At 34.6% G+C, this 22,972-nt stretch overlaps 1 protein-coding gene across 5 annotated transcripts in view; it reads left to right on the forward strand.

The window, feature by feature from the left end:
• Positions 1-2,637: 2,637 nt before the first annotated feature.
• LOC105324579 (serine/threonine-protein kinase 10) overlaps positions 2,638-22,972 on the forward strand; it is a 31,683-nt gene continuing 11,348 nt past the window's right edge. For 4 of the 5 annotated variants that reach the window (XM_034472592.2, XM_020065618.3, XM_020065619.3 and 1 more), the window contains exons 1-12: positions 2,639-3,031; positions 7,880-8,044; positions 9,183-9,381; positions 10,015-10,087; positions 10,355-10,431; positions 10,812-10,929; positions 11,539-11,620; positions 11,709-11,831; positions 12,489-12,599; positions 12,814-13,068; positions 13,697-14,674; positions 16,661-16,794. In XM_034472592.2, coding sequence (XP_034328483.2) covers positions 2,870-3,031; positions 7,880-8,044; positions 9,183-9,381; positions 10,015-10,087; positions 10,355-10,431; positions 10,812-10,929; positions 11,539-11,620; positions 11,709-11,831; positions 12,489-12,599; positions 12,814-13,068; positions 13,697-14,674; positions 16,661-16,794 — 2,477 coding nt within the window. In that variant the 5' untranslated portion in view covers positions 2,639-2,869. Of the gene's footprint in view, positions 3,032-7,879; positions 8,045-9,182; positions 9,382-10,014; positions 10,088-10,354; positions 10,432-10,811; positions 10,930-11,538; positions 11,621-11,708; positions 11,832-12,488; positions 12,600-12,813; positions 13,069-13,696; positions 14,675-16,660; positions 16,795-22,972 lie in introns of all 5 variants that reach the window. The other variant, XM_066070385.1, reaches the window with a different exon arrangement.

The following is a 22,972-nucleotide window of genomic DNA, read 5'->3' on the forward strand; positions in this document are numbered from 1 at the left end:
GGGGGGGGCAATATGGCAAATATAGTGTTTATGCATACTCAGTATAATGTTTTAAAATCTTCTCTACTCTCACACATCTGTACGAAAAACTGACTTCATAATTATGTTTACCAGGAAGTCCTGTACTCAAATTTTAAATTTCATGTCCCCTGGAGTATGGGTTTTGACTCTAGGACAGGACCAAAATGGATGTATAGGTGTTAAAGCATATAATGTTTAAAAATAATCTTTACTCCCACACACCTGAAAGGAAAACTGAATTCATGATTTTGTATACCAGATCTTTAAGTTTTTCGCCAAAATTATAGGTTTCACAGTTCTTTTTGAAAGATTTCAGGCAGGGAGGTGGTCGTCATTACAAATTTGTAATTTTTCTACTCCAGAATGAAACCCAATTAAATAAATATATGAGACTCCTCGACAAGTTTGCGTATGGGTTATATGCTACTCAGGTGACCGTTAAGGCCTATTGGCCTCTTGTTTAAAACCCAATTAAATCAATATATGAGACAAGTTTGTGTATTGGTTATATGCTACTCAGGGTTATATGCTACTCAGGTGACCGCGTTAAGGCCTATCGGCCTCTTGTTTAAAACCCAATTAAATGAATATATGAGACTCCTCGACAAGTTTGTGTATGGGTTATATCCTACTCAGGTGACCGTTAAGGCCCATTGGCCTCTTGTTTAAAATAATTACCGTATGTATCATCTATCAATGACAGCATTGTTTCACAACACACGTCAATTTCTTATTTTCACAAACTGTAAAGTGTTTGACTATTTTTTATTGAATGGTGAATTCAGAATAATAGATATTTAAGAAATGGATAAAGATTCAATGAGTTGGCCGACGGCCAAACATACATACTAAGGGGTTTTTCAATCATTAACAAAATTTGTTCATTAAAAATATGGAGCAGAGGTGTTTTAAAAGCATTTTGATATATCAGCAACAATAATGCATGAAATGGTCCAGCTAGGGGATGGGGATCACAGTTTGTCTCTCAAACAACCCCATATTATGACCACCTATAATACGAAAAGACATAAGAATAACTGGGAGTGTTGACCAACCTAACAATCAAAGCATCTGGAAAGAAGCAGGAAGAATTATGCATGGTTAATGGATGTTGATCGATTGAATCATCTTATTTTTTGCAGGTTAATAGAGGTAGAGTACGAAAGCTCACTTAGTTCGCTTCTGTGTTGATATACTTCGCGATACAACGCGAAATTTTTTCGAGGAAACCGATCAGACTCAATTTCGCAATATTTAATATTAAGCGATTTTTTAAAGAATCAAGACGTATTTGCTTCGCAAATAAACAAGGAAGTTATGGAAATGATAATTATTTATTTTTAAAAGAAACGTGCATCTTTTTTAAATAAATGCTTGACAACTTTTTTGCAAATAAACGCGTACTTTCGCGAATAAACACTTTTCAAATAATATGCGAAAAACTCGCAATAAATATACGATATTGGTTAAAATTTAGCCCATTTTCAAATATCAAACAATCTTAAATATTCTAAATTTATTGTCTGTAAATAAATACAAATACATGATTACACAATCACTGGTTCAATTTCCGACAAAAATAGAGAGCGAACCATTTGTTTGTTAGGGTTTTTTTTTTCATTCCTTATCCACAAGCTTAGGAGTGAAAAATATAAATAAGCAGTTTTCGATATCTATCACCAATAATTGTGAAGGGTTGTTTGTTGATCAATGCATGAATTATATACATTAATTATATAATAACCTGTGTATCATTTACAATGAAGAATGTACATTAACATAAATGAAGCACCTTTTGTTTGTTTGGGCCTTTAAGTCACTGTGAACAATTAAAGATTTTGAAAGCAATGAAAATTAATATATTAATTATTTGCCAAGTTATGGGGCTGTAAAATGCGGTTAGCATTACCAGTTTACAACCATAAACTACAGTTTACAACCGTTGAATGTGTTTTTATAGATAAAAAATTATGGTTAACGAATCGTTAATTGTGGAATTTAGTCGAAACCCAGTGCACCTGAAACTATATGGTTAATTATTTTTGTGAATTTCAATGGCGTGCCATAGATCTCTACTAAAATTAAATGTAAAAATCCATTATCCTTGGATTAATGCCCGGTTATGATATATTTGTTTTGTTATTTTGATTTGTTTTGTCTATTTGTTTGTATTTTGTTTATGTTTTGGAATTTTTTATTTTGGGGGGGGGGGGCTCCAATGGTCGTGTGTTGAATGCACAAACTACGGTACATTCTTTGGGTGAGTGAGAAGGCGTCAACAAAATTTTTTAAATTCTAGTTTTTTGGGATGGCTTAAATTGGCTTTAGTGACTTTTTAAAGTATGGAAATTAAAAAAATATTTGTTATTAGGGAGTTTCTGTCTTAACATATTTGTTACAATATAAAATCGGCCTTTGTATTTCTTCTTCTTCTTGCCATGGAATGAAATCAAATAGGCTATTTTCAAAACTTCAGAATATCGGACCCATTGGTTTTCTTGATCCTCAATATTTAGTGGTTGTATCATACACTGGTGACCATTAAGGCCCGTGGGCCTCTTTATTGCAAAGAGAAATAACTCCAATGAGGAAATGAAACAGGAAGTATATCAAAAGCCTTGTAATGCGCATGTCATAAGGATGAAAACATGGCGACTTTCCTATCGAACAGGTTTCCAAACGGAACGAAAAAGAAGTGTTGTTCAATGCCAGAATAGCATGTAAAATGCAGATTCTGAACGACTTTAAATGCCCTTAATATGTATATATTGTGTTTGATTCTTAAACAATATAATTTTCGAGGTAATCAGTGTCGGACTTGTGAAGTGAAAATACAGGTGTCAACAGTATGTCATTCTTAAACAGCTTCCGAAAATTCTTCCGACTTGGAGGGGAAGAATCTGCAAGGAGAAAATCAGCGTATAAGAACATTACAAGAGATGTGGATCCGAGCCATAAATGGGAAATTATTGGAGAGTTGGGTGATGGGGCGTTTGGTAAAGTGTACAAGGTGAGTGCAGGATCAGGAAGAATATTTGACACTTTTTTGTCACGGTTCAATTCATATGTGTGTGTGGTCATATTGACATTGATATTTCTCCCTGAAAAAGTTTCATTGCTAGTAAAAAAAATTGCTTTACTTTTTGTTTTAATTCGTGGAGACTTGTTGTTTTGAGTCACGCCTAATGATGAGGGTCTGTTAGGTTGTAGAATATTAAGGGGGTGTGGTCAAGAAGTGTAAAAGTGATGTCATTGCTTTTTTTTTTTTTTAAATACTTCATGTTTTGAAAATGAAAGTAACTTAACTTTAGGCAAAGGTTAGTTGTGCAAGATCATCATCCATTAATTGTAGATTGATTTTTGGTTAATATATTGACAATGGTAATAGTAAAGAGAAGATTTGAGAATTGAAATTAACACAGAATAATCTAAATAATGAATAAAACCCCTAAAGTATCATACTGGCTAAACGCAGTAACATGTTTCAAAGCCCAGTTGATTCATGTCTGAGGGATATATTAATCATGTTAATATACATGTGTAGGCTTTGATCCTTATATGAAACCTAATTTAATAGTATATACCCAGTGTGGAAAAAATTAATTATAGTGTGAATAATTTGCACTGTCACCTTTATTCATTAAACTTGACATCAGAACATAATGGTTCAATAGTATTGCTTGTAAAAATTCATTTCAGTTTTTGCCTAAATGAAGAAAATATATTTCAATAAAATCAGAATTAAATAATTGAGTTCATGGCTTCCACTTAGAAGCTAGGGAAGTATCAGAGAATGTGTCAACAAGTGTTAAATGAAACACTCAAGATTTTATCATCCATGCATGCACTGATAAATTTTTAATTCATTGTGGGTTTTTACATTTCTGTGTTGAGACATTAAAAAAGAGAATTCTTAAAAAAACTGATATGTACATTATGTGTTGAATATTTATTATCACTATAATTAAAAAGTAGGATGCAATGAAATTCAGTTTCCTAAATTAACATATCATTTAAAACTATGACTAATGAATTGGAGCATATTGTAAAATGTTGAAAAATAGTTATCTTCCTGCATTTTACCTTTCCTTGTGTGCCTGTAGCAAACACACTCAATTAGTATTGTTAGTTCTGCTTGTGCCTATAATAAAAATCACGCCACGAATTTAGAATAAATTTTGAAATTCATTTGTGGGCTTTCAGATAATATGAGGATGGAGGGGGATCTTTGTCTTCTTTATTTAAAATAGCCTCTGGTCTTGAAGAAGAATTGTATGCATCCATTGTACAAACAACAAGGTTTAAATATCCTCGGATTACAGGGTGTAAGATTCAATAAACCTTATAATCAGTCACCGAATGGGTCAGATAACAAGTCACTTATTGCCGGGCAGTCATGAAAGTAACATGGCTTAGCATCTGTAGAATTTTAAGGAGGTCTTAAAGTCACTGTCATGCTTTGAATTAAATGTATGTATTGAATATTTGCCATGCCTTTGATACAATTGTCCCATACATACTCATGAACTGGTTACAAATAATGCATGTATGAATGTAGGTATAGTTACACTGTGTACACTGTTGACTGTATATTTGCTCTAGCTCTGTTGCTAGCTTTGATCTACACACAAATAATTGTGGTTTGGGGGGTATATTGCCTTGATCCATATATCACTGTCAGTGTGTAAAAATTGCAGTAGTTATCCTCGAGAAACATCGGTTATGCCTTGCATATGATGAATATATTTGTTAGCATTGCAACATTGCCACCTTCCATGTTGATGAACTGTAAATTACCCTTTTTCAACATGAAAAGGAAGTGAAATTGAGTTTCCTTTGTTGGGTTTAGATGTAATTGACTTGCATTTGCCAGGCACATTAAAAATGGAGCCTATTTTGTTGAACGCTGCTGTGAATAATTTCATGTTGATATGCTAACCCTTGATGTTAGATGGACAAGCACCTCTGACCCTGAATAAAGCTTTCCCTGATATTTACCAGTTGTATTATCCATCAAATCAAGAGTGTGTAAAATTTACAGTGTTAAGTTAGCACTTGAAATTGAAATATGTTCTCCCTTTAAGTCCACCAGACCTTGAAATAACTGTTTCTGAACCCTGTAATGTAAGTGTAAACCAATACTAGATGAGACCTTTGTAATAGATACACACAATACTTATACCCTGGAGCCAGACGCTGTAATTGTCAGGGCCCCTGTAATGCAGTGTCATCAACAGTAAACAAACTGGAGAGGGATTAATGGACAAAACTTGTTCACCATTCTTTTTTGCCCCGAAAAATCTGAGAATTAACATATGTTCCAGGTTAAGTACTGACAACGTTTGGTAAATGCACTGTTATGTAATGTGCATGAGTTATGAATTTTTAATGCAGTTATTTAAGTGGGAGTTCTTCAGTGTGAAATATGTCTCGGAAATTGAAGCTATCAATTTTGTTGAAGTTGGGTTTATATCTTTATAACCCTGACAGTGTTTGGATGATATTTAATAAATATTAGATTAAAAATTTGGAATATTAAACATTTCAAAAGTGTTATTTGTATATTTAGTATGAAAGCCAGTTATCGTTCTCTTGATCCAAAATTGAGATCATTTTATCTTAATGTCTTTATTTTCAAATTGTTAGTGAGTCCATGACTTAGTCACTATACTCTTTTAAATTTGAAAATTGTTGAAGATGACACAAATGATAAGACTAACATTTTAAGATTTGTTGCAATGGAATTTCCATTAAATTATTCAATATACTAAATATGTGCTAGCAGCCTAGCAGTGCTATAATCTGAGTTAAATGTGAAAGTAATGAATTTAATGTTCACAGAGAATTGAATGATCACCCAAGGATAAAAAGTACATGAATTTGTATGTATCATTTCATTTTTAATAAAAAACCATTATAGTTGAAGGATGACTGATAGCATTTGGTAGGGGTCTAGATGGTACGTTAATTTGCTGATATTATTGATATGCCTAAAGTTAAACTTTTTACCCATATAAACCAAAATGCTAGCTTTGTTTGGGAACATACTTTCAAGTATAGTGTACTAGGGCACTGCAGGGCCCCTCGATCTATAGAACAACCAATTGAAGTCACCCTGACCAAGTCAATAATCCCCCCCCCCCCCAGCACATGACAGTGTGTTATATTTATACCTATCTTATCATTCTGTAAATATACCCACAACTCCATTTTATTATAACCAACTTATTAAAGTATGTTCTGATCTGACATCTACACTTTTGGCATGAATTGAAATGAACGGAATTTAAGGGTGTGTCCATACAGTTTTGGGATTTAAAATTTTCATATTTTTTTGCTGCATCAGCCATGTCATCTTTTGTGAAAGATTAAAATAATTTTGAGCAATCAATCAGTTCATTTTAAATTTTGCTCTATATTTGGTTCTTTTCTACTGTATGAAGAAGATATGCTCGATTTGTGATAAAACTTTTCAGTCTTGGATAGAGGTTTATTTTGTTTAGGTGGATATATTTTTAGTATGAGCCCATGACTCAATATGTTGCACATGAATTTTAAAGTGTTGGGTGGGACACAAGTTCTTTATTTGCTTCGTAATAAAAAACAGCAGACCTTTGTATAGAGATTAAAAGAATATAGATACAGTCTTAGTAAAAGGAAGAGATATCATGAGTTACTTTCACTTTCATTTTCGCTGGGTTTTTTTTTTAAGGGACCCTCATCTTACATGACAAAACCACTTTATTACAATACTGCCCCACTCCCAATTAAACCCTTTTAGTAAAATTATCATAGCTTTTTAAAAAAAGAATTTGTCCAATTGAAATATGAACAGGATCTAAAGTTCTGGGTCGATGTCAGGTTTCTCGCATACTTTTATTTGATACACTGGCACTCAGGTGTAATGTGTTATTTTGTTTGCTTTTTTCTGTAATAGGATACAATAGGTTGAAATGCTTTTAAAATTGAATTAATCGGATAATGGGTGTGGATAAAGGGGCGTGCAAAAAAAAAAAGATTTTTTGAAGACCACAAATGTGATGTGTTTTTCTTAGGAAAAAAATCCAAATATACACTCCCAATATTTTGAAGATAAACAATCCTGATTGAACAGATAAATACGAGGGATATTAAATAGACGGAAGGTGATTGTAAGACTTTATAAGTGAAGCCCTGATAACAGGAAGCCCTCGCTATAATGTTACAAGAGGGACTGCACAACCCTGAAGGGCTGGGATCCTATCTGTTAGTGTCTGTGTATGATATCAGAGTGATGCAATATTTATATCTTAATATATCATATAAACTGTACATTTAAATTTGTATTAAAGAAAGGAAAAAACAAACTGTGTCCAAGATCTTTTTAATGCAGATAACATTATTATCACTCCCACTCTGTTTGAATTACCATCTAGATGATTAGTCAGATCTTTTCAGTGATGGAGATTACATTGTACCATTGAATCATTTAATTTGATTGGCTAAGAGAATGAATGAATTTACCAATACACTTGTATTAACGTTTTGCCTACATCACAAATTATGAATCATATTACGCTTTGTTTGAATTATGTACAATCTTGTTATTTGATAGAAAATTGAATTTTAAGCAATAGATTCAATAATATCTGACCAATTTATACAAATATTAAATGTGTTGAAATACTATAAGCTTTTTTCTAACCAGCTTCACTCACATGTTCCTGATAACATAAACTACCACAACCAAGTTTATATTCATAGTAATTTGGCAGCAAAGAATTTGCATCTGAAATATCTGTAATTAATGTAATGAAAAAAACCCAAACATTTTGAACTTTAGACGGAGAGAATTGATTTGTGATTTAATGTTTTCTAGGCTCAGAATAAAGAGAATTCCTCCCTAGCAGCCTTAAAGCAGGTGGAGATTAAGTCAGAAGAAGACATAGAAGACTTCTCTGTGGAGATTGACATTCTCGCGGAATGTCGCCACGAAAACATAGTCGGTCTGTTTGAGGCCTTCGTTTTCGATGGAAAATTATTGGTATGTAGTTCATCTTTTTTTTCCTCTGTATATTTACATTTGCAAACATGCTTCCTTATATGAACCTATAGAATAGCAAAAATTTTAAATTCTGTGTGACCTTTTTCATGACGTCAAAATGCTTATCGCACACGCTTATCGTCTGACGGTTGCATTATTGTAAATGTAAAAAAAACCCTTTACATTAATGACCCTGAACAGCAATGTAAAAAAGTTCACCGGGATATGAACTTGGTTTGTATGTGATCAGATCTTTTGAGAAGCCCTTCAGGGTTCACAGGATTTGATCACATGACAAACCAAGTTCATATTCTGGTGAACTTTTTAACTTGCTGTTAATTTCTGAAATAATATTGAAGCCATCTTGGTGCTAGGTTGTAATTACAGTTTTGTGTTGCTTTTACTTATGTTTTTAATAGCCTTTTAAAGTGGTATATGAATTCACAAAAAAAACCCAGGTGAAAACTGTATTATATGATATGTTTGTTATGTGTATTTGCAAATAAAAGGGGAAAACACATCTGACATATACTCTGATTTAAACACATCATCCAAGGTTACAATCTAGATTAATCCAGGTGTCAACTTGTACAAGTTAAAATTGTTCTGTGTAGATTACCATGCATTAAGAATGTTTTCCTGGTCAGAATACACAACATCTGCACAAGTACTCACTCTATTATGGAAAATGAAAAAAAATTATATATTTCATAAATTGTTACTGGTCTCTGTATGTTATCTCTATTAAGGAAGAACATTTTGTTATCATTCAAAAGGAAATACAGATTGATCATGTAAATATGACAGTTTCTATCTGAAAATGTGAACAGAATCACAATTGACCCACAAAATACTGTTTGTTAGATATTTATAAAGATCAAATACAATTAACTTTTTTAAACAATTAGTGCAAATTTCGTATCTTATAGAGTTGAGTTATTTTTAAATCTATCTTCTATTTTTGATATAAAACAACTTTGGAAAAAATTAATATACCTACTTTCTAACCCAAAATTTAAACACTGAGTCTGGAGAGGAGAAACATGCATTTTTTTTAACATGAACTTAATTTAACCATATTTTGGGGGTGATGTTATTTTCAGTGAGCTTTGCTTTTAGAGTTCTGTATGTTTTTCAGATGTATATAGAGTTTTGTGAGGGCGGGGCCATTGACAGCATCATGGTGGACCTGGAAAAGTCCCTAACGGAGAATCAGATCCGCTATGTCTGCAATAAGATGTGCCGTGGTCTGGAGTTCCTTCACAGCAACAAGGTCATCCACCGCGATCTCAAGGCAGGGAATGTGCTGCTTACAGGGGAAGGGGATGTCAAGCTAGGTAAGGAAAGCTGAAGCTACGATACACTTAAAAAAGGAAAGGAAGGGAGACATGTAGATGTAGGTTTTGTTGCTGAGTAAAAAAGTTTCTAGCAGGAAGGTTGATGGAAAGTAAAGAGTTACTGACAGGGAAGTTAAGGATATGGGGCTCTCAGAACAGGGGTCAATAAGGAAGAGTGCCCCCGCGAGTAGGAAGAGTAGGAATGGGTAAATTGATAACGTTCTAGGAGCAGATATCACCATCTGTAATGATGTCACTTTAAAAAATTACTGAAAGGGGAATGGGGTTAGAGTTTAGGAGGGACTCTGTGAAGAATTCTTGATAAGGAAGAGCAACTCTCAAATGAGTGGGGGAAAGTTTTTTTTTTTTTTTTTGGGGGGGGGGGGGTTAAGAAGGCTCTTAGAGCAGAGTGTCTGAGTATAGAATGCTTTATGGCTAATAAAAGAATAGAAGGAAAAGGGATTGTGTTTAACAGTCTTTTAGAAAAGGGGCCATTGGCATGACTGAAGGGAGAAGGGATATTAGGTGTCAAATTTTTATATGAACTTTTAAATAAATGAAAAACAAGCAAACAATTTTTGTAAAAAAAATGATTTGTTGCAAAGAGAAAGAATTTGTATTTTTATTTTCCAGCTGATTTTGGAGTTTCTGCCAAGAACACCAGAACGAATCAGAGACGAGATTCGTTTATTGGGACACCATATTGGTAAAGGAAACTCAATTTCTTTGTTAAATCAACCATTCACTTCATTATGTTCCATGGAGTAAAAAACTTTTATGTTGTATGATACTGTTCTTGTAACCCTATACTGCTCATTGATTTAAAAAGATTCTAACATTACTGTACCAAATATTTATTTTTTAAAGTACGGTATTTCCAAATGCATCCAACAAGTCTTAAGCTGCAAATGATTATTATTCATAGGTACTGATGAAGTATATTTGATAAATATACATGTGTCTTCTTATGTAGGATGGCCCCTGAGGTGATCATGTGTGAAACTCTAAAGGACAGTCCGTATGACTTCAAGGCTGATATCTGGTCGTTGGGTAAGTCCGCAACTTTTTGTTTCCAGAGGTTTTCAGTGAAATGGAGTTACAGAAAAGAGGCTTATAAAGAATTAAGACTTAAAATTTTGAAATGAAATTGTTTCCATTTTTGCTAATCTTAAAAATGCATTATAGATTTTTCAAAAATAACGAATTATTATTTTAACAAATCATTATTGCTTGTCTGTGGCACTTCATTAAAGCCATGTTTTATTTGCTGATATTTTTTTCCTTACATATGTTTTTGTGATCTGAATCAAATGAACATATAAAGAGACGTTAAGATAATAATGAGATATAAAAATACATGTTCATGTAAAATCAAATCATGTATTTGACTTTATGTAATACCTGTATATGTATATTGTTTTTATTTCCAGGTATCACCTTGATTGAGTTTGCCCAGATTGAACCACCCAACCATGATATGCACCCAATGAGGGTGTTAATTAAAATACAGAAGTCAGACCCTCCAACACTTGCCAAGCCATCCAAGTGGTTAGTTGAAAGGAGATAGTAATACTCAGTAGTTCCCAGGAAATTCTGATTCCAGGATTTTCCCAGGAATTTTATCCCTTTTGAATTTAGAATTCTTGTATACTAGTATTTAATAAAGCACTGAAAAATTTTGTCTACGCAGCTCTTAATAAACCCCTGAGTAGAATTTCAAGAGACTAAGTGATATTTAGGTATTAAGGACATTAGATGTTTAAAAGTATTACCAGGAAACTTTGATTCCTTTATGGATTTTTTTTTTTTTGGCTGTTATGAACTAAGAATTTGGTTGTTGTTAAAGACAGTATAGTTGCAGTAAGTTTTAATGTGTTAATTGTTTTTGAGTAATATGCCCATATATTTATTCAATTTGTGTATTTAATGTGATCACTGCCATTCATTACCGTATGTGTCTCATTGTCAAGTAACGATAGGGAGCATGGGTTATATGACCCTTTCATTGGAAAATGATTTGCATGCAAATGAAATTTAGGTTAGAGTACTGTAGTATGACAAAGATATCACAGATGTTTACAGTTTACTCTCTAACTATTTAAATGAGATCAAAGTAAATACTTTACTTATAAAAGATACATATGTTCCTTTTTACAGGTCCAAGAATTTTAATCAGTTCATCTCAAAATGCCTGGTCAAAAATCCTGACTCTAGACCAACAGCAGTAGAACTATTGGAGGTAAGTTTATCTCTAAAATATTCTTTTCTCTTTGCTCACAAAAATTACTTAAGGATTGATTGATGCTGATGGTTATGATCCGTTACAGCACCCTTTTATAGCTGGGTATGACAATAAAAAAGAGATTTTGAACTTGATCATGGAGTCCAAGGCAGAGGTAGTGGAGACGGTGGAAGATCTTCCAGAAGATGAGGAAATCATTGAGATGAAGGTGTGTAATTTGCTGCAAAGTACATTTATGAACTGTTGTTAGAGCCATTTAAGTAAGGTAAAACATGGTACTTTACTCATTAACTTAATCCAATGTCTGATTACTGTATATGTGGTCATTACTTAGAGATTATTCTGTTATTCTGTCAGACAGCTGTATAGAAAATTATGTATCCATTAACAAAAATGTCTGAAAAAGCATTGGTTTTAAAACTCGCCTCCGAAAAATGAGCTGTACTGCTGATATCTCATAATACCTGATAACGAGTTGTACTACCACAAAATAGTTTCTTAGTGACTTTATTTCATCCGGTTAGAAATCAGCTGTTTTATGATAGCTTGTAGATGTAAAACTTTTTTTCAAATTGGTATCACTTTTTTTCATTACTGTACATTCCTTATTATACGCGATCCTGTCGTTTTGTATCAAATTGCGAGAATATGAAATAGTGAACGCAGAATTTTTATCCTTATATCTTATAGTTTTCAACTTTCATTCAGTGAAAGGAAAATTTTAAAATCAATGAAGGTTGCCCCTCACGATTTTATGTGTATATTAATTCCTTGCATTTGATTAGGAATCTACAGTATTGTGTTGCTTATCAAACCAATAAGTAAAATTTCTTAATGCAGGCTAATGGAAATGTCTTTATTACAGCGTCACATGAGTGATGCCTCTTCCAATATTGTGGATCTAGAGGAATCTGAGCGCGAATCAACAAGCAAAGCAACAACCCCAGAAAAGGAAGAGCCGAAGCCTTCTGAAAAGGTATGCACCAACAGGAAACCCAGAAACGGAGAGAAATATTTTAAGTTCATTATTGCATGTGTGTAAAACTGTTGAAAAAGTTTTGGACAATTTTTGTTATACCCAAAGTAAAGCACATCCTATAGTACAAACAAATATTGAACCATCTGATGCTGAAAATTGATTTAACTCATAGAATTGGTCTTGATACAAGTGATTGTTTATTTTTCGAAAGAAACCAGAGGAACCAGTCAAGTCTGAGCAGAAACCCTCTACTCCGGAACCAGTGCCAAAGGTGGAACCAGATAAGCAGAAAACTCCCTCCCCCAAAAGGGCCACTGCACCACCCCCACCAGCTGTTGCAGAGGAGAAAAAGGCAGCGGAGCCAGAACCCCAGCCGAAGGTGGAAGAGAAAAAGGAAGAGAAGGAAAAGGATGTCAAGGAAGAAGAGAAGCAGGAGGTTCCTCCAGTGGTGGAGGAAAAGAAGGAGGTAACTACATGTCCTTTTGTGTTAGCTTGTTTGTTCTATATACTGAAGATCTAATGATTATCAAATGCACTTTAAAAAATAATCACCTCAAAGGCCTTTTTTTCTGAGTTTGATTATACCCCTGCTCCACAGGAGAGAGGGGTATACGGTTTTAACCTTGTGTGTCTGTCTGTCTGACCATAACAAATTTCTGTCACATTTTTCTCAGCAAAGTTCTATCAGATTGCAGATGCTTGAAGTTTTAACACAATCATTGTTTAGGCATGCCATATGCTCAAATTCATTTTTGTACCAATCAGACTTTAACTTTCTGTTAATTGACTTTTTATTTTTAGCCTAAATTTTTGTCAAAGTGTTCTCAGCAACTACTGTATTCATTGTTGATAGTTAAAAATTTTAACTCGTTCTGAGTTGAGGCATGCCATATGGTGGAATTCCATTTTGGAACATATTTTATAACTTCCTGTTGAATGTCAACGTTGCTTATTTTGTATATTCACATCAGAGCGGGGGTACCACTTGTGAGCATTGGCTCACAGATATCATGTTTTGTGCGTTATGAAAAGAAAATGTTTTGTTATGAATTGCTCAAAGATTCAAAATGTGAAAATCTATATATTATTTTTAGCCTGAGGTGCAAGTTAAAGAAACTAAGGAACCAAGTCCTGAAAAGAAAGAAATAAAGGAACCTAGTCCTGAAAAGGAGAAGGAAATAAAGAAACCTAGTCCTGAAAAGGAGAAGGTAGACATGGAACCAGTGGTAGATGTTGTGGTAGAAGAGATTATTGATGATGTGATCAGGTCTACCAAGAAACAGCCCTCAGTACCAGGAGTGGTGTTAGACACTGTCCAGGAGTTGATTGAGCAGTCGGAAGATGAGGAAGAGGAGGAGGAGTACAACATGTCAGACATTGAGGGAGAGCTCGGGGTGGAAGAGATGGAAGAGAAGAAGGAGGTCATCTCAGAGGAACCAGCCAAAGTTCCTTCAGGAGAACCAGTTAAAGAGGAAAAGGAACCTGCCAAGGTGGAGGAGCCAAAAGAAGATGTGAAAGAAGTGGATAAGAAGGTGGAAGAGAAGAAAGATAATGAAGAAGTGAAGCGTGCAGACAAAGATTCGGAGATGGAGATCCAGGTGGTGAATGTGACAATAACTGATGATGACGCCAGCAGTGAAAAGAGTGAGAAGTCTAGTGATTCGGAGAAAAAGGACTCAGTGATTACCATTAATGGACAGGTTCTACCTGACAGAGGAATCACAATCAATGGACAGCCGGTTCCATCCTCAGGGACAACAGTGGTGATCAATGGCGATGTAGTGGGGGTCAAACCTTCATCGTCCATGGACAACAGTATAGACAAGAGCATGTCTAACAGCAGTGATAGTGCAGATATAGTGCCTCAGACCGACTTGGACACTTTTGAAACGAAAGTGATAAAGGAGCCAAAACGAAAATCTAAGGATCTCTCGAACGTGACCCCTGTGGAGGACGATCAGCGGTCTGACACAGAGAGTGTAGCCACTGTGGATAGCCTAGGTGATGGGGAGAAGAAGGCTGTGGATGCCCCAGTGGAGAAGCGTGTTAAATCTCACATCAGGGGCAGGAGTGTAAGTATTGAAGCCTAAATATTTTAACAAATTTCATTGAATAACTGAAAAAAAACCAACAACACCACAAATTCATTAATTATTATTTCAAAAAAAAAAAATATCATTGCTGCTTTTTTCACAGAATGTCTATTATGCTTGATATATAACAAAAATCGTGATTTGTTGTATTTTGTTATACATAATTTACTAACACCTGGAGAATTTTGTTTTTCTTACTAATGACACTGATACTATTGACAGAGAGAAAACTTGACAAAATGTATCATTAGGTTTTACAGACAAGTATGTATTGAGATATACATCTATATGCAAACTGGGTTGTAAAGTAAAATACATCATATTTTATTTGTTCTACATATATACATCAATTTAATGTATACTGAATATTTACAATGAATTTGAAAATCACTATATCAAAATCATTATCTAAATCTCTGTTTTAAACAAGAGTTGTCTTTCCTGCATGAACACTAACATGTTTTATTTTTGATAATGAAGGAAAATATTAATATCTAAAAAAAAATTAATTTTTTTTGGCTGTTTAATCTCTTAAAATGCATCAATACATTTTCAAAAAATCATCTAAATCATGGAAATTATTCTAATGATTGAGATTGAAAAAATTTGAAACACCAAAGTAATATCAGTATATTGCAACATTTCATTTATGATATTGAAACTCTTCATCTCCCTTTTCTGATGCTTTATTTCCATGAAGTCTCACCTCCAAGAAGAATATATAATATTGCTCTTATTTCAGTGCATGTTTCTGACCATTCTGCAAAAATTGTTTGGTAATAGCAAGGACTTATGTAAGAGGGGTATTATTCCTCGAGAATTTTTAACTCCACTACCATTGTGCATTTTATCTTTTAAGTTTTTGATGGGTCATTGGTGGTCATTTTACAATTTGTAAATCATAAGGAATCTAAATGCATACCAGTATTCTATTGGCAAATTTTTCATAGAATTAAATTTAAGAATCAAGTTGCAACAACACCTACGTTTCTGCATACCTTTGATAATGACATTCACCAGTGATAGACAAGGTGCAGAAGAACAAGTAATTACAATTGCCTTCAAATAAACCCCCTTGTATTGTGTCAGAATGCTTTCAGACTTGCTTGGGTTTTTTATCCTGCTACTCCACATGGCTAACTTGAAGATAAGGGTTTATTTTTACATATTTCACATTACTGAATTGGATTGTTTGGATTTCAGTGAAACAGCATTTTTTTTTAATTTGGAAAACTTTATTGTGTAATAGCCAAACATTATCACTTGGTGCTTACAAAATGAAACTTGTAATGTGGTTACAAAATGAAACTTTAAGTGTACAGTGAAAAAATAAAATTGAAATCTTCAACATATGAAATTATTTTGAAAAGTCAAAATTTGTGTTAATTAGTACATATTAAGGTTTTCTTGTTTATGATTATTGATCGAGTCCTTGGGACTAATGACTTATAAGGACAGGGGTGGTAAAAATATATTATCAGCTTCCAGCATTTTGTGTTCATCAAATAAGAGTCAGAGAGAAACCGCATTCTTCAATTTCAAAGTTTATTGACAGCTAGTGTTTGAATCAGGTATTAGACAATCCTTTAAAGCTTAATACCCATTATGTAATGTTGTTGAAGAGCTGTTATAAAAAGTCTGTTGACATGGCAATTGGAATATCCACTGTTTAAGTCATCAATCATTAAAAACCTAAATATTCTGCATGATTTGTTAGTCAAACAAAAAGAGGAAAATCAATTTTGATTACAGTATCAAACATTTCTAAATCTTAATCATGATTTTGCTTTTAATTATTCATATTTCATTTGCAGTGCATTCTTTTCATCTATTGTAAAATAAGATTAGATTTCATCTGTGATAAATTAACAGGTGGTTGTTGTGAAAACAGTTTGAAGGAGAAGTTGAATCAATGATATAGATGTTGATGATATATATACTGATATTTTTAATTGTTTTATGTAGGAGAGTAAGAGTCAATACAGAACAATGACCAAAACCAGAAAGTTCATGAAGGACGGAGAGCTGATCACCAGTACCACCCAGAAAGTGGTCCACGCCGGCGACGAACACAAGATGCGGGAGGAGTATCACAACAGGTAAGCACCAGGTGGAGTCATCCCGCTAAGGGTGGGGGTGGGTGAGGGTGGGATGGAGGGGTGGGGGGAGATGAAAATACAGGGAACCAAAGAGGAGGCTTTTGCGTTGGTCAAAAATGCAGGAATTGTAATTTTATTTTGGAGACAGAGTTAATGTTTTAAATCTCATCAAGGTAATTTGATGTGGTAAAGATCAAACACAGCCCCACAGAGATTGTAGTTGTCTGTTGGAGGATTGATGTTTTCCATCTCATCAAGGTTATTTCATTGACATGGTACATGGAGAAATAAAAACACCCTATAAAAGGATATTGATTTTTTTTTTCTGTTTAATTGTGAACTTTTAGTGAGTTCAAGTTTTATCTCAGAGAGTTTAGAAATCTTTTCAAAGAACAAAATAAGCATAAACACATAATTTTGTTCAGACTTACTGGTAATTCTAATCTCCCTCTACCCCCACACCACCCCCATAAGCAAATTTATTAGAAAAAAAAAAAGGATTGCGGTAATAACACTAGAACAGCAATGATACACAATATACATACAGTACTCAAACCTGAACTATCATTACTTGAGCAAGTTTTGTAGTGTTCTCAAATAGTATGCCATCATGGTCAGAAATATCAATGACTATTTTGTACAAATGACAACATCTTGTGGTAAAATCATGTTATAGATTGGGGACCTAGAACCGAAGCCAAAGATCCCATCAATCTTGTTCTCCTGCCTAGTGGCATGTATTGATGGGCTCAAAGCGGTGCAGTGTTTTTGTTGTTTATTTGGTCACTCTGACTGAGAGATTTATTACAGTTTTAGTGTGATTGCAATCATTGCTCAGAATGGACTCAAGTCTGGACTAGCTGTCTAACAGAGCTGGCAGTCCAAATATTGCTTTGTAGGCTGAGTCATTGTCAGTAATTACCAGGCTGATAAGATTTATTCCAATGATGCAGTTTTCCTAGATTCGAAAGAAGGGGAAAAATGCATTTACATGATTTAAATGGGTTAATTTTTTATAGAGAGAATTGTAAAGCTATGTTGAAATTTTCTTTGGTGGGGGATTTACCATATTTTTCACTGCTCAAGAATGGAATTAAAATGAAATTTTTGATTTTAATAGCTGTGCCAAAATGTCTGACCAAGATTCCATTTGATTGGTACTCAATCAGTCAATGCTATGATAATTTTCTTATATAATTAGAAATCTGGAATTGCTAGAACTCCTCACACTCTCCATTACATACATCTAAGATTTATGCCTTGGAGATTATGAGAAAGAACGAGGGATAGTCATTATCAATCGTGCACTTCGGATGATTCCTAAAAAGCATTTCTTCTTTGATATATGTAAATGCAATGTTCAGACCATCTTGTATCGAATGTGGGGGATTATTTGTTATTGATCTGTCTGTCTGTTGCAGCAGAAAGATGCACAAAATGCAGATTTCCAAGTAATGTGCAATTCCAGTGCTAATGCACACATAAAAAAACACTAGAAATTTCTGTAACTTTCCAATGAAAGTCATTCTGGGATTTTTGCCATAATAGACAGGTTAAAGAAGGAGGTACTTTGTTGATTAGTAGTCTTGCTGTATGAGATGTATTTCTTGCAAAGCTGGTAAAGTGATGTATGGATTGAACAGTATGGACCTCCAGGCAACAAAACTAGTAAAGAAAGGCATTGATGAAACAATATAATGCACCAGGCAATCATATGGATATCACATGTACTCTGTTTGTATAATCTTAAGTTTTTGATCAGGGGGATGTGTCGTACACATCTGTTGCTGAGCTTTCTGGTAGGCCCTACAATCGGCTCCTTTCATCTGTACTAACCATTGTGTACATGTTATAGTGCTTACCATCACCTGGTCCGACCATGCATCGCTGACATACCTATGTCTGAAATGTCAGGTAGATCTGGGTCAATCCATCAGCTGATCTCTGTAGACTGGTTCCTGAGACAGTTATGTTTACAATAGCCCGGTAATACCCCAGCAGAAAATAGAAAACACTGACGACAGGCGAAAACAATACGTTACATTGTTTGATCTACAAGGGAAAAGTTTATATCTTGATCATCAGAAGAGCAGTTTGGTGAAAAAGAGAATTGATAGACAAGGCCAAAAACTTGTTTTTTGTTGAATATTATGGAATGAAATTGTGTATAATTGTTAATAATGCAGAAATTCACATAGAAGAGGAAGTTTTACATAAATGCATTCATCCTAATAGGAGTTGTATGGTACAATAAAAAAAAAAGATACATAATATAGATCTATGTTAAGCGAAAGATTTCTATCAAACACTGAGAGCATAAAAGTGTTTTTAGCCAATTAAAAGTATACCCACTGTGGCTGTTACCATTACAGCTTCATTTAGTCTCTGACTCAGAACCAACATTAAATCAATATGCAGATGCATACAGAAAATTGTCCATTTCGAGCTGTTTCAAATGAAAAAAAAAAAATCTGGTGCCTCTGATGTTAATTTTTCTCGGGTTTTTTGTGTAGGTTTATCAATGCAGCAAAATTTGTGTGAAATAATGTAGTTATTAAGTGAATTTCTCGCAGGCATTGGACGGATTGGTGGAATGACCGCTCTGTGGCGGTCAGTGCCCTCTGGTGAAGGCATAGCCCTTCTGTCTCTGTCACTCGGATGCTGCTTTTCCTGTCGTAAATGATAGTATTTCCAAGACAATCTCTACCTTATATTACCCTGGAATGTAGGAGGAAGTTCAGAGAGATAGAGATGAAAGAAACCAAATATCTGATGGTAAAAAATCAGAATCCATGGTAACCTTGCCATTATACAAGAGAACTTTTTCAATTAGAAAGCATAATCTATGCAGGTTAAGTGAGGATTCATCGGCTTGATTTAATGATAATTAGTTTAGTAGTTTTGCTACAGTTCAGGGAATGAGATAGGGCCAATAATGAGGCTAATCTGCATGAACCCAGTGTAAGCTATTATAACTGAATTGTTTTATCTCTATACTGTTAGTGGTACAGTGTTTTTAACCGTGTCAAGAGTACATTCATTAAGACCCATAACAGCTTGTTGTAGAGTGCTCACAAATGCTTTCACAATCAGTAGAAGAAAAGGAGGGTAACAAAACTGCTGTCTATCATCTGTCTGTTTGTGGGGGATCATGAAGGCAAATTGTTTATTGATGAGTGGGATTAGGATGCTATCTGTAGCTAATGTTAATGTCATCCCAACATTTTAACATAAACAGGTTTGGCAGTCCTTCTCAAGCAATGTATCAGCAAGATCGAGTGTGTATCCATCGATGATTTACCTGGAAGGTAGCTTAATTCAGATTTAGTGTAAAAATCACTGCATTTTTAGCATACTGATTTATATAGGAGAGGTACTAGACAACCTGTTGATATTTTCACACTTGATTGGACATTCAAAATACTGAATGACTTGAGAGGAATATGAGCTGACCAAGTGATAGATTAGCTGAATTATTCATGTATGGAATCATGTATACATGTAGGACATTGACGAGGGCCCCGTTTACTAAAGGGAGAGCTGATATCTTCCACTCTCTGATTGGTTGTTGGAGCTAGGAGCTGGACTTCTGCCGTTATACCTGTCATACGGAATCCCCTCAGTACTTACTGCTTATTGATTTTTAGTAGAAGCGGGATCGGAAACAGTTTGTGATGAAGCTGACATGCCAGCTGATTTTCGATGCTTTTGTACGGGAGTGTGCTGAAACAATCTGACAAACAACAGTTTTGACTAGGGAAAGTTATTTTGTGCTGAGGTTTTTTAGTAGGGTGAATCTTAATTTGTATTGACTTTTGTCTGAGGAGATCTTAAGTCAATTACCAGTGGGGAAGTCATAGCCTCTGAACCTTGCCCATCGGTACATATATCACCATGTAATGAAGATATGTATTAGCTGGAGAAACAAAACATAAGAAGTTGCTGGGAGGGTAACACATGCTGTGATCTGAGCAGCATATGCATTGTTTCATTTTGGCCAAGTGTGATAGCCATAGACAATGTATTCTTGGCGGCGGCTTGCAGGAATATTACCTCATCATGTAAAATATCATATCAGGCTTTAGTGCAGCAAGAGATGGTTCGATCATTCAATATCAGAATGTGATTCATTTAACTTATGCAGAATCAGAGTTCTGGGGGCCTGTAGATTTTTTTTTTTTCGTATTATTATTTTGAGTCATGCAGAAATCAGGATTTACAGGGTCCTCTTTAGAACTTTATGATAACTGTGTGGAGGAATCTGCTACTCTGCCATCTCTGGACTTCCATGGATTATCATGGCAGCAGTTAATACAGCGCCGCTATCAGGAAGAGGACACAGTTTCTCAGAGTCCCTCTTGTGCATCCAGTCTCCACTCTGGTGGGGGTTTAACATGGCAGAGATTTCTGAATAGACCCCACTACAATGTGGACCTCCACAGCTGTCCGTCTGACTGTGAAGGTGTCTTACCAGGAAACAGTTTACCATGGCAGAAAACAACCAAAAAGCAAGAGAAAAAGCAGGCTCCTTTTCTGCATTATAATACTGTGGCAGAGGGGTGTCGGAGGAAAACTCCAAGAGTGAATCTGGAGGCATTATATGAGGGACCAAAATTGGGTGAGAGTGCTTCCAATACGTGTTCAGATTCTAACGCAAGTGTCAGTACGTGTGAAAATTCTAACGGCTCCAATGGGAACTTTGTGATTCGTCGGCCAAGTCTTTTTGCCTTGCGCCGAAATTCCACCTCAACATCTTCGGATTCGGGTTGTAGTGGTCTGAGTTCAGGCACCACATCTTCAGTCTTGAAGGACAGCTCTCTGCTTCAGATGCCTATTGCGGTGGGGGCTGAACTATGGAAAGATAATCCTGACCATGACCAGTTCTATACATTTGCAGTGTCAGAGGATGAGGTTACAAAGGTTATTTCTTACCTGGAAAATGCACTGTCTGTGCAGAAATTAAAATCGTCACTTGGGAATCCGGATATCCCAGATAGGAAGAATGTGTCACCCAAAGTGACGTTCATATTGGATACCTATTGTCACATGTACATGACGAGGTATGTCTGATGAAAACTTACATTTATTTGCCAAAAAGTCTAAATTTAGAAACAGTAAACTAACCATAACTTGCTTCACTTCTAAGATCAAATACTTTGCATTGTTCAAGGTGGGTGAAGTAAAGATTAGCTGTCTTTTAAGTTTTATTTATCCATTTGGGTATGAAGGAAGCTTGTATAATTTTGATGGGGAGGCTGTAAACTCTCTAAAAGCATGCATTTTTTCTTGCATTCAAAAATCTCTAAGGCAAAGCAATTTACTTCTACTGAATATACTCACAACAGCCCTAAAGGTTCTGTCATCATATATGATACGTTTATATATCAGAACTTAGTGTGAAATCACATACCTATATACTGAAAAAGGGAATATTAAGTGACTGCAGTAAAAAAATGAATCATCCATATACATGTGTAATTCAGGAAAGAAATTGGATTTTGTCAACCTTTTGAGTTTGCTACAAAAGTAGACTGTATGGAGTTGTTGAGGCCACCATAAAGAGTTGTTTGTTCTCATTGTTTTGTTTTCACTTTGGTTTGTAGGAATTACAAAATATATTTTTTTTGCAACATTACTCATAAATCTTATTTGAAACCATTTTGACTAGTTAGATAAGATACCAATAAATAAATGTGTTTAAAACAATGATGATAATCAAATTGTCAGAAGAATATATGAGTAGTATACTTTTTGTCTATATCTGAAGAGAGAATAAACAATTTTTCAAGGATGACCTTTCTGCTATTGCCCACAAGATCAAATACTGGAAGCATATTATTGTTGGTCTGTCTAACATACTGTCTTGTTTAGTTTGGCATGGAATTGAACACCTTCCAGAAAAATGCACAGAAAGACACTGCACTTACTTATGATAGAAGAGTACAAGATGCAATTTGATAGATAATATTTCTCTTGGAGTGATGTTAGTTATAGTTTTGAAAATTTCTTTTACAATACAAGTATAATACAACATTGATGTATATGACATTAAGAACTTAAAATTCTACCCCCCCCCCCCCTTTTAAAAAAACCCAGTTAATAAAAGATTTTATTATTACACCATAATTGGCAACAAACCTTTATTTACTCCCAAAGACCTTTACCTTTAACAGGCATG

Source organism: Magallana gigas, chromosome 8 (genome assembly GCF_963853765.1).
Source record: "Magallana gigas chromosome 8, xbMagGiga1.1, whole genome shotgun sequence".
Lineage (NCBI taxonomy): Eukaryota > Metazoa > Mollusca > Bivalvia > Ostreida > Ostreidae > Magallana > Magallana gigas.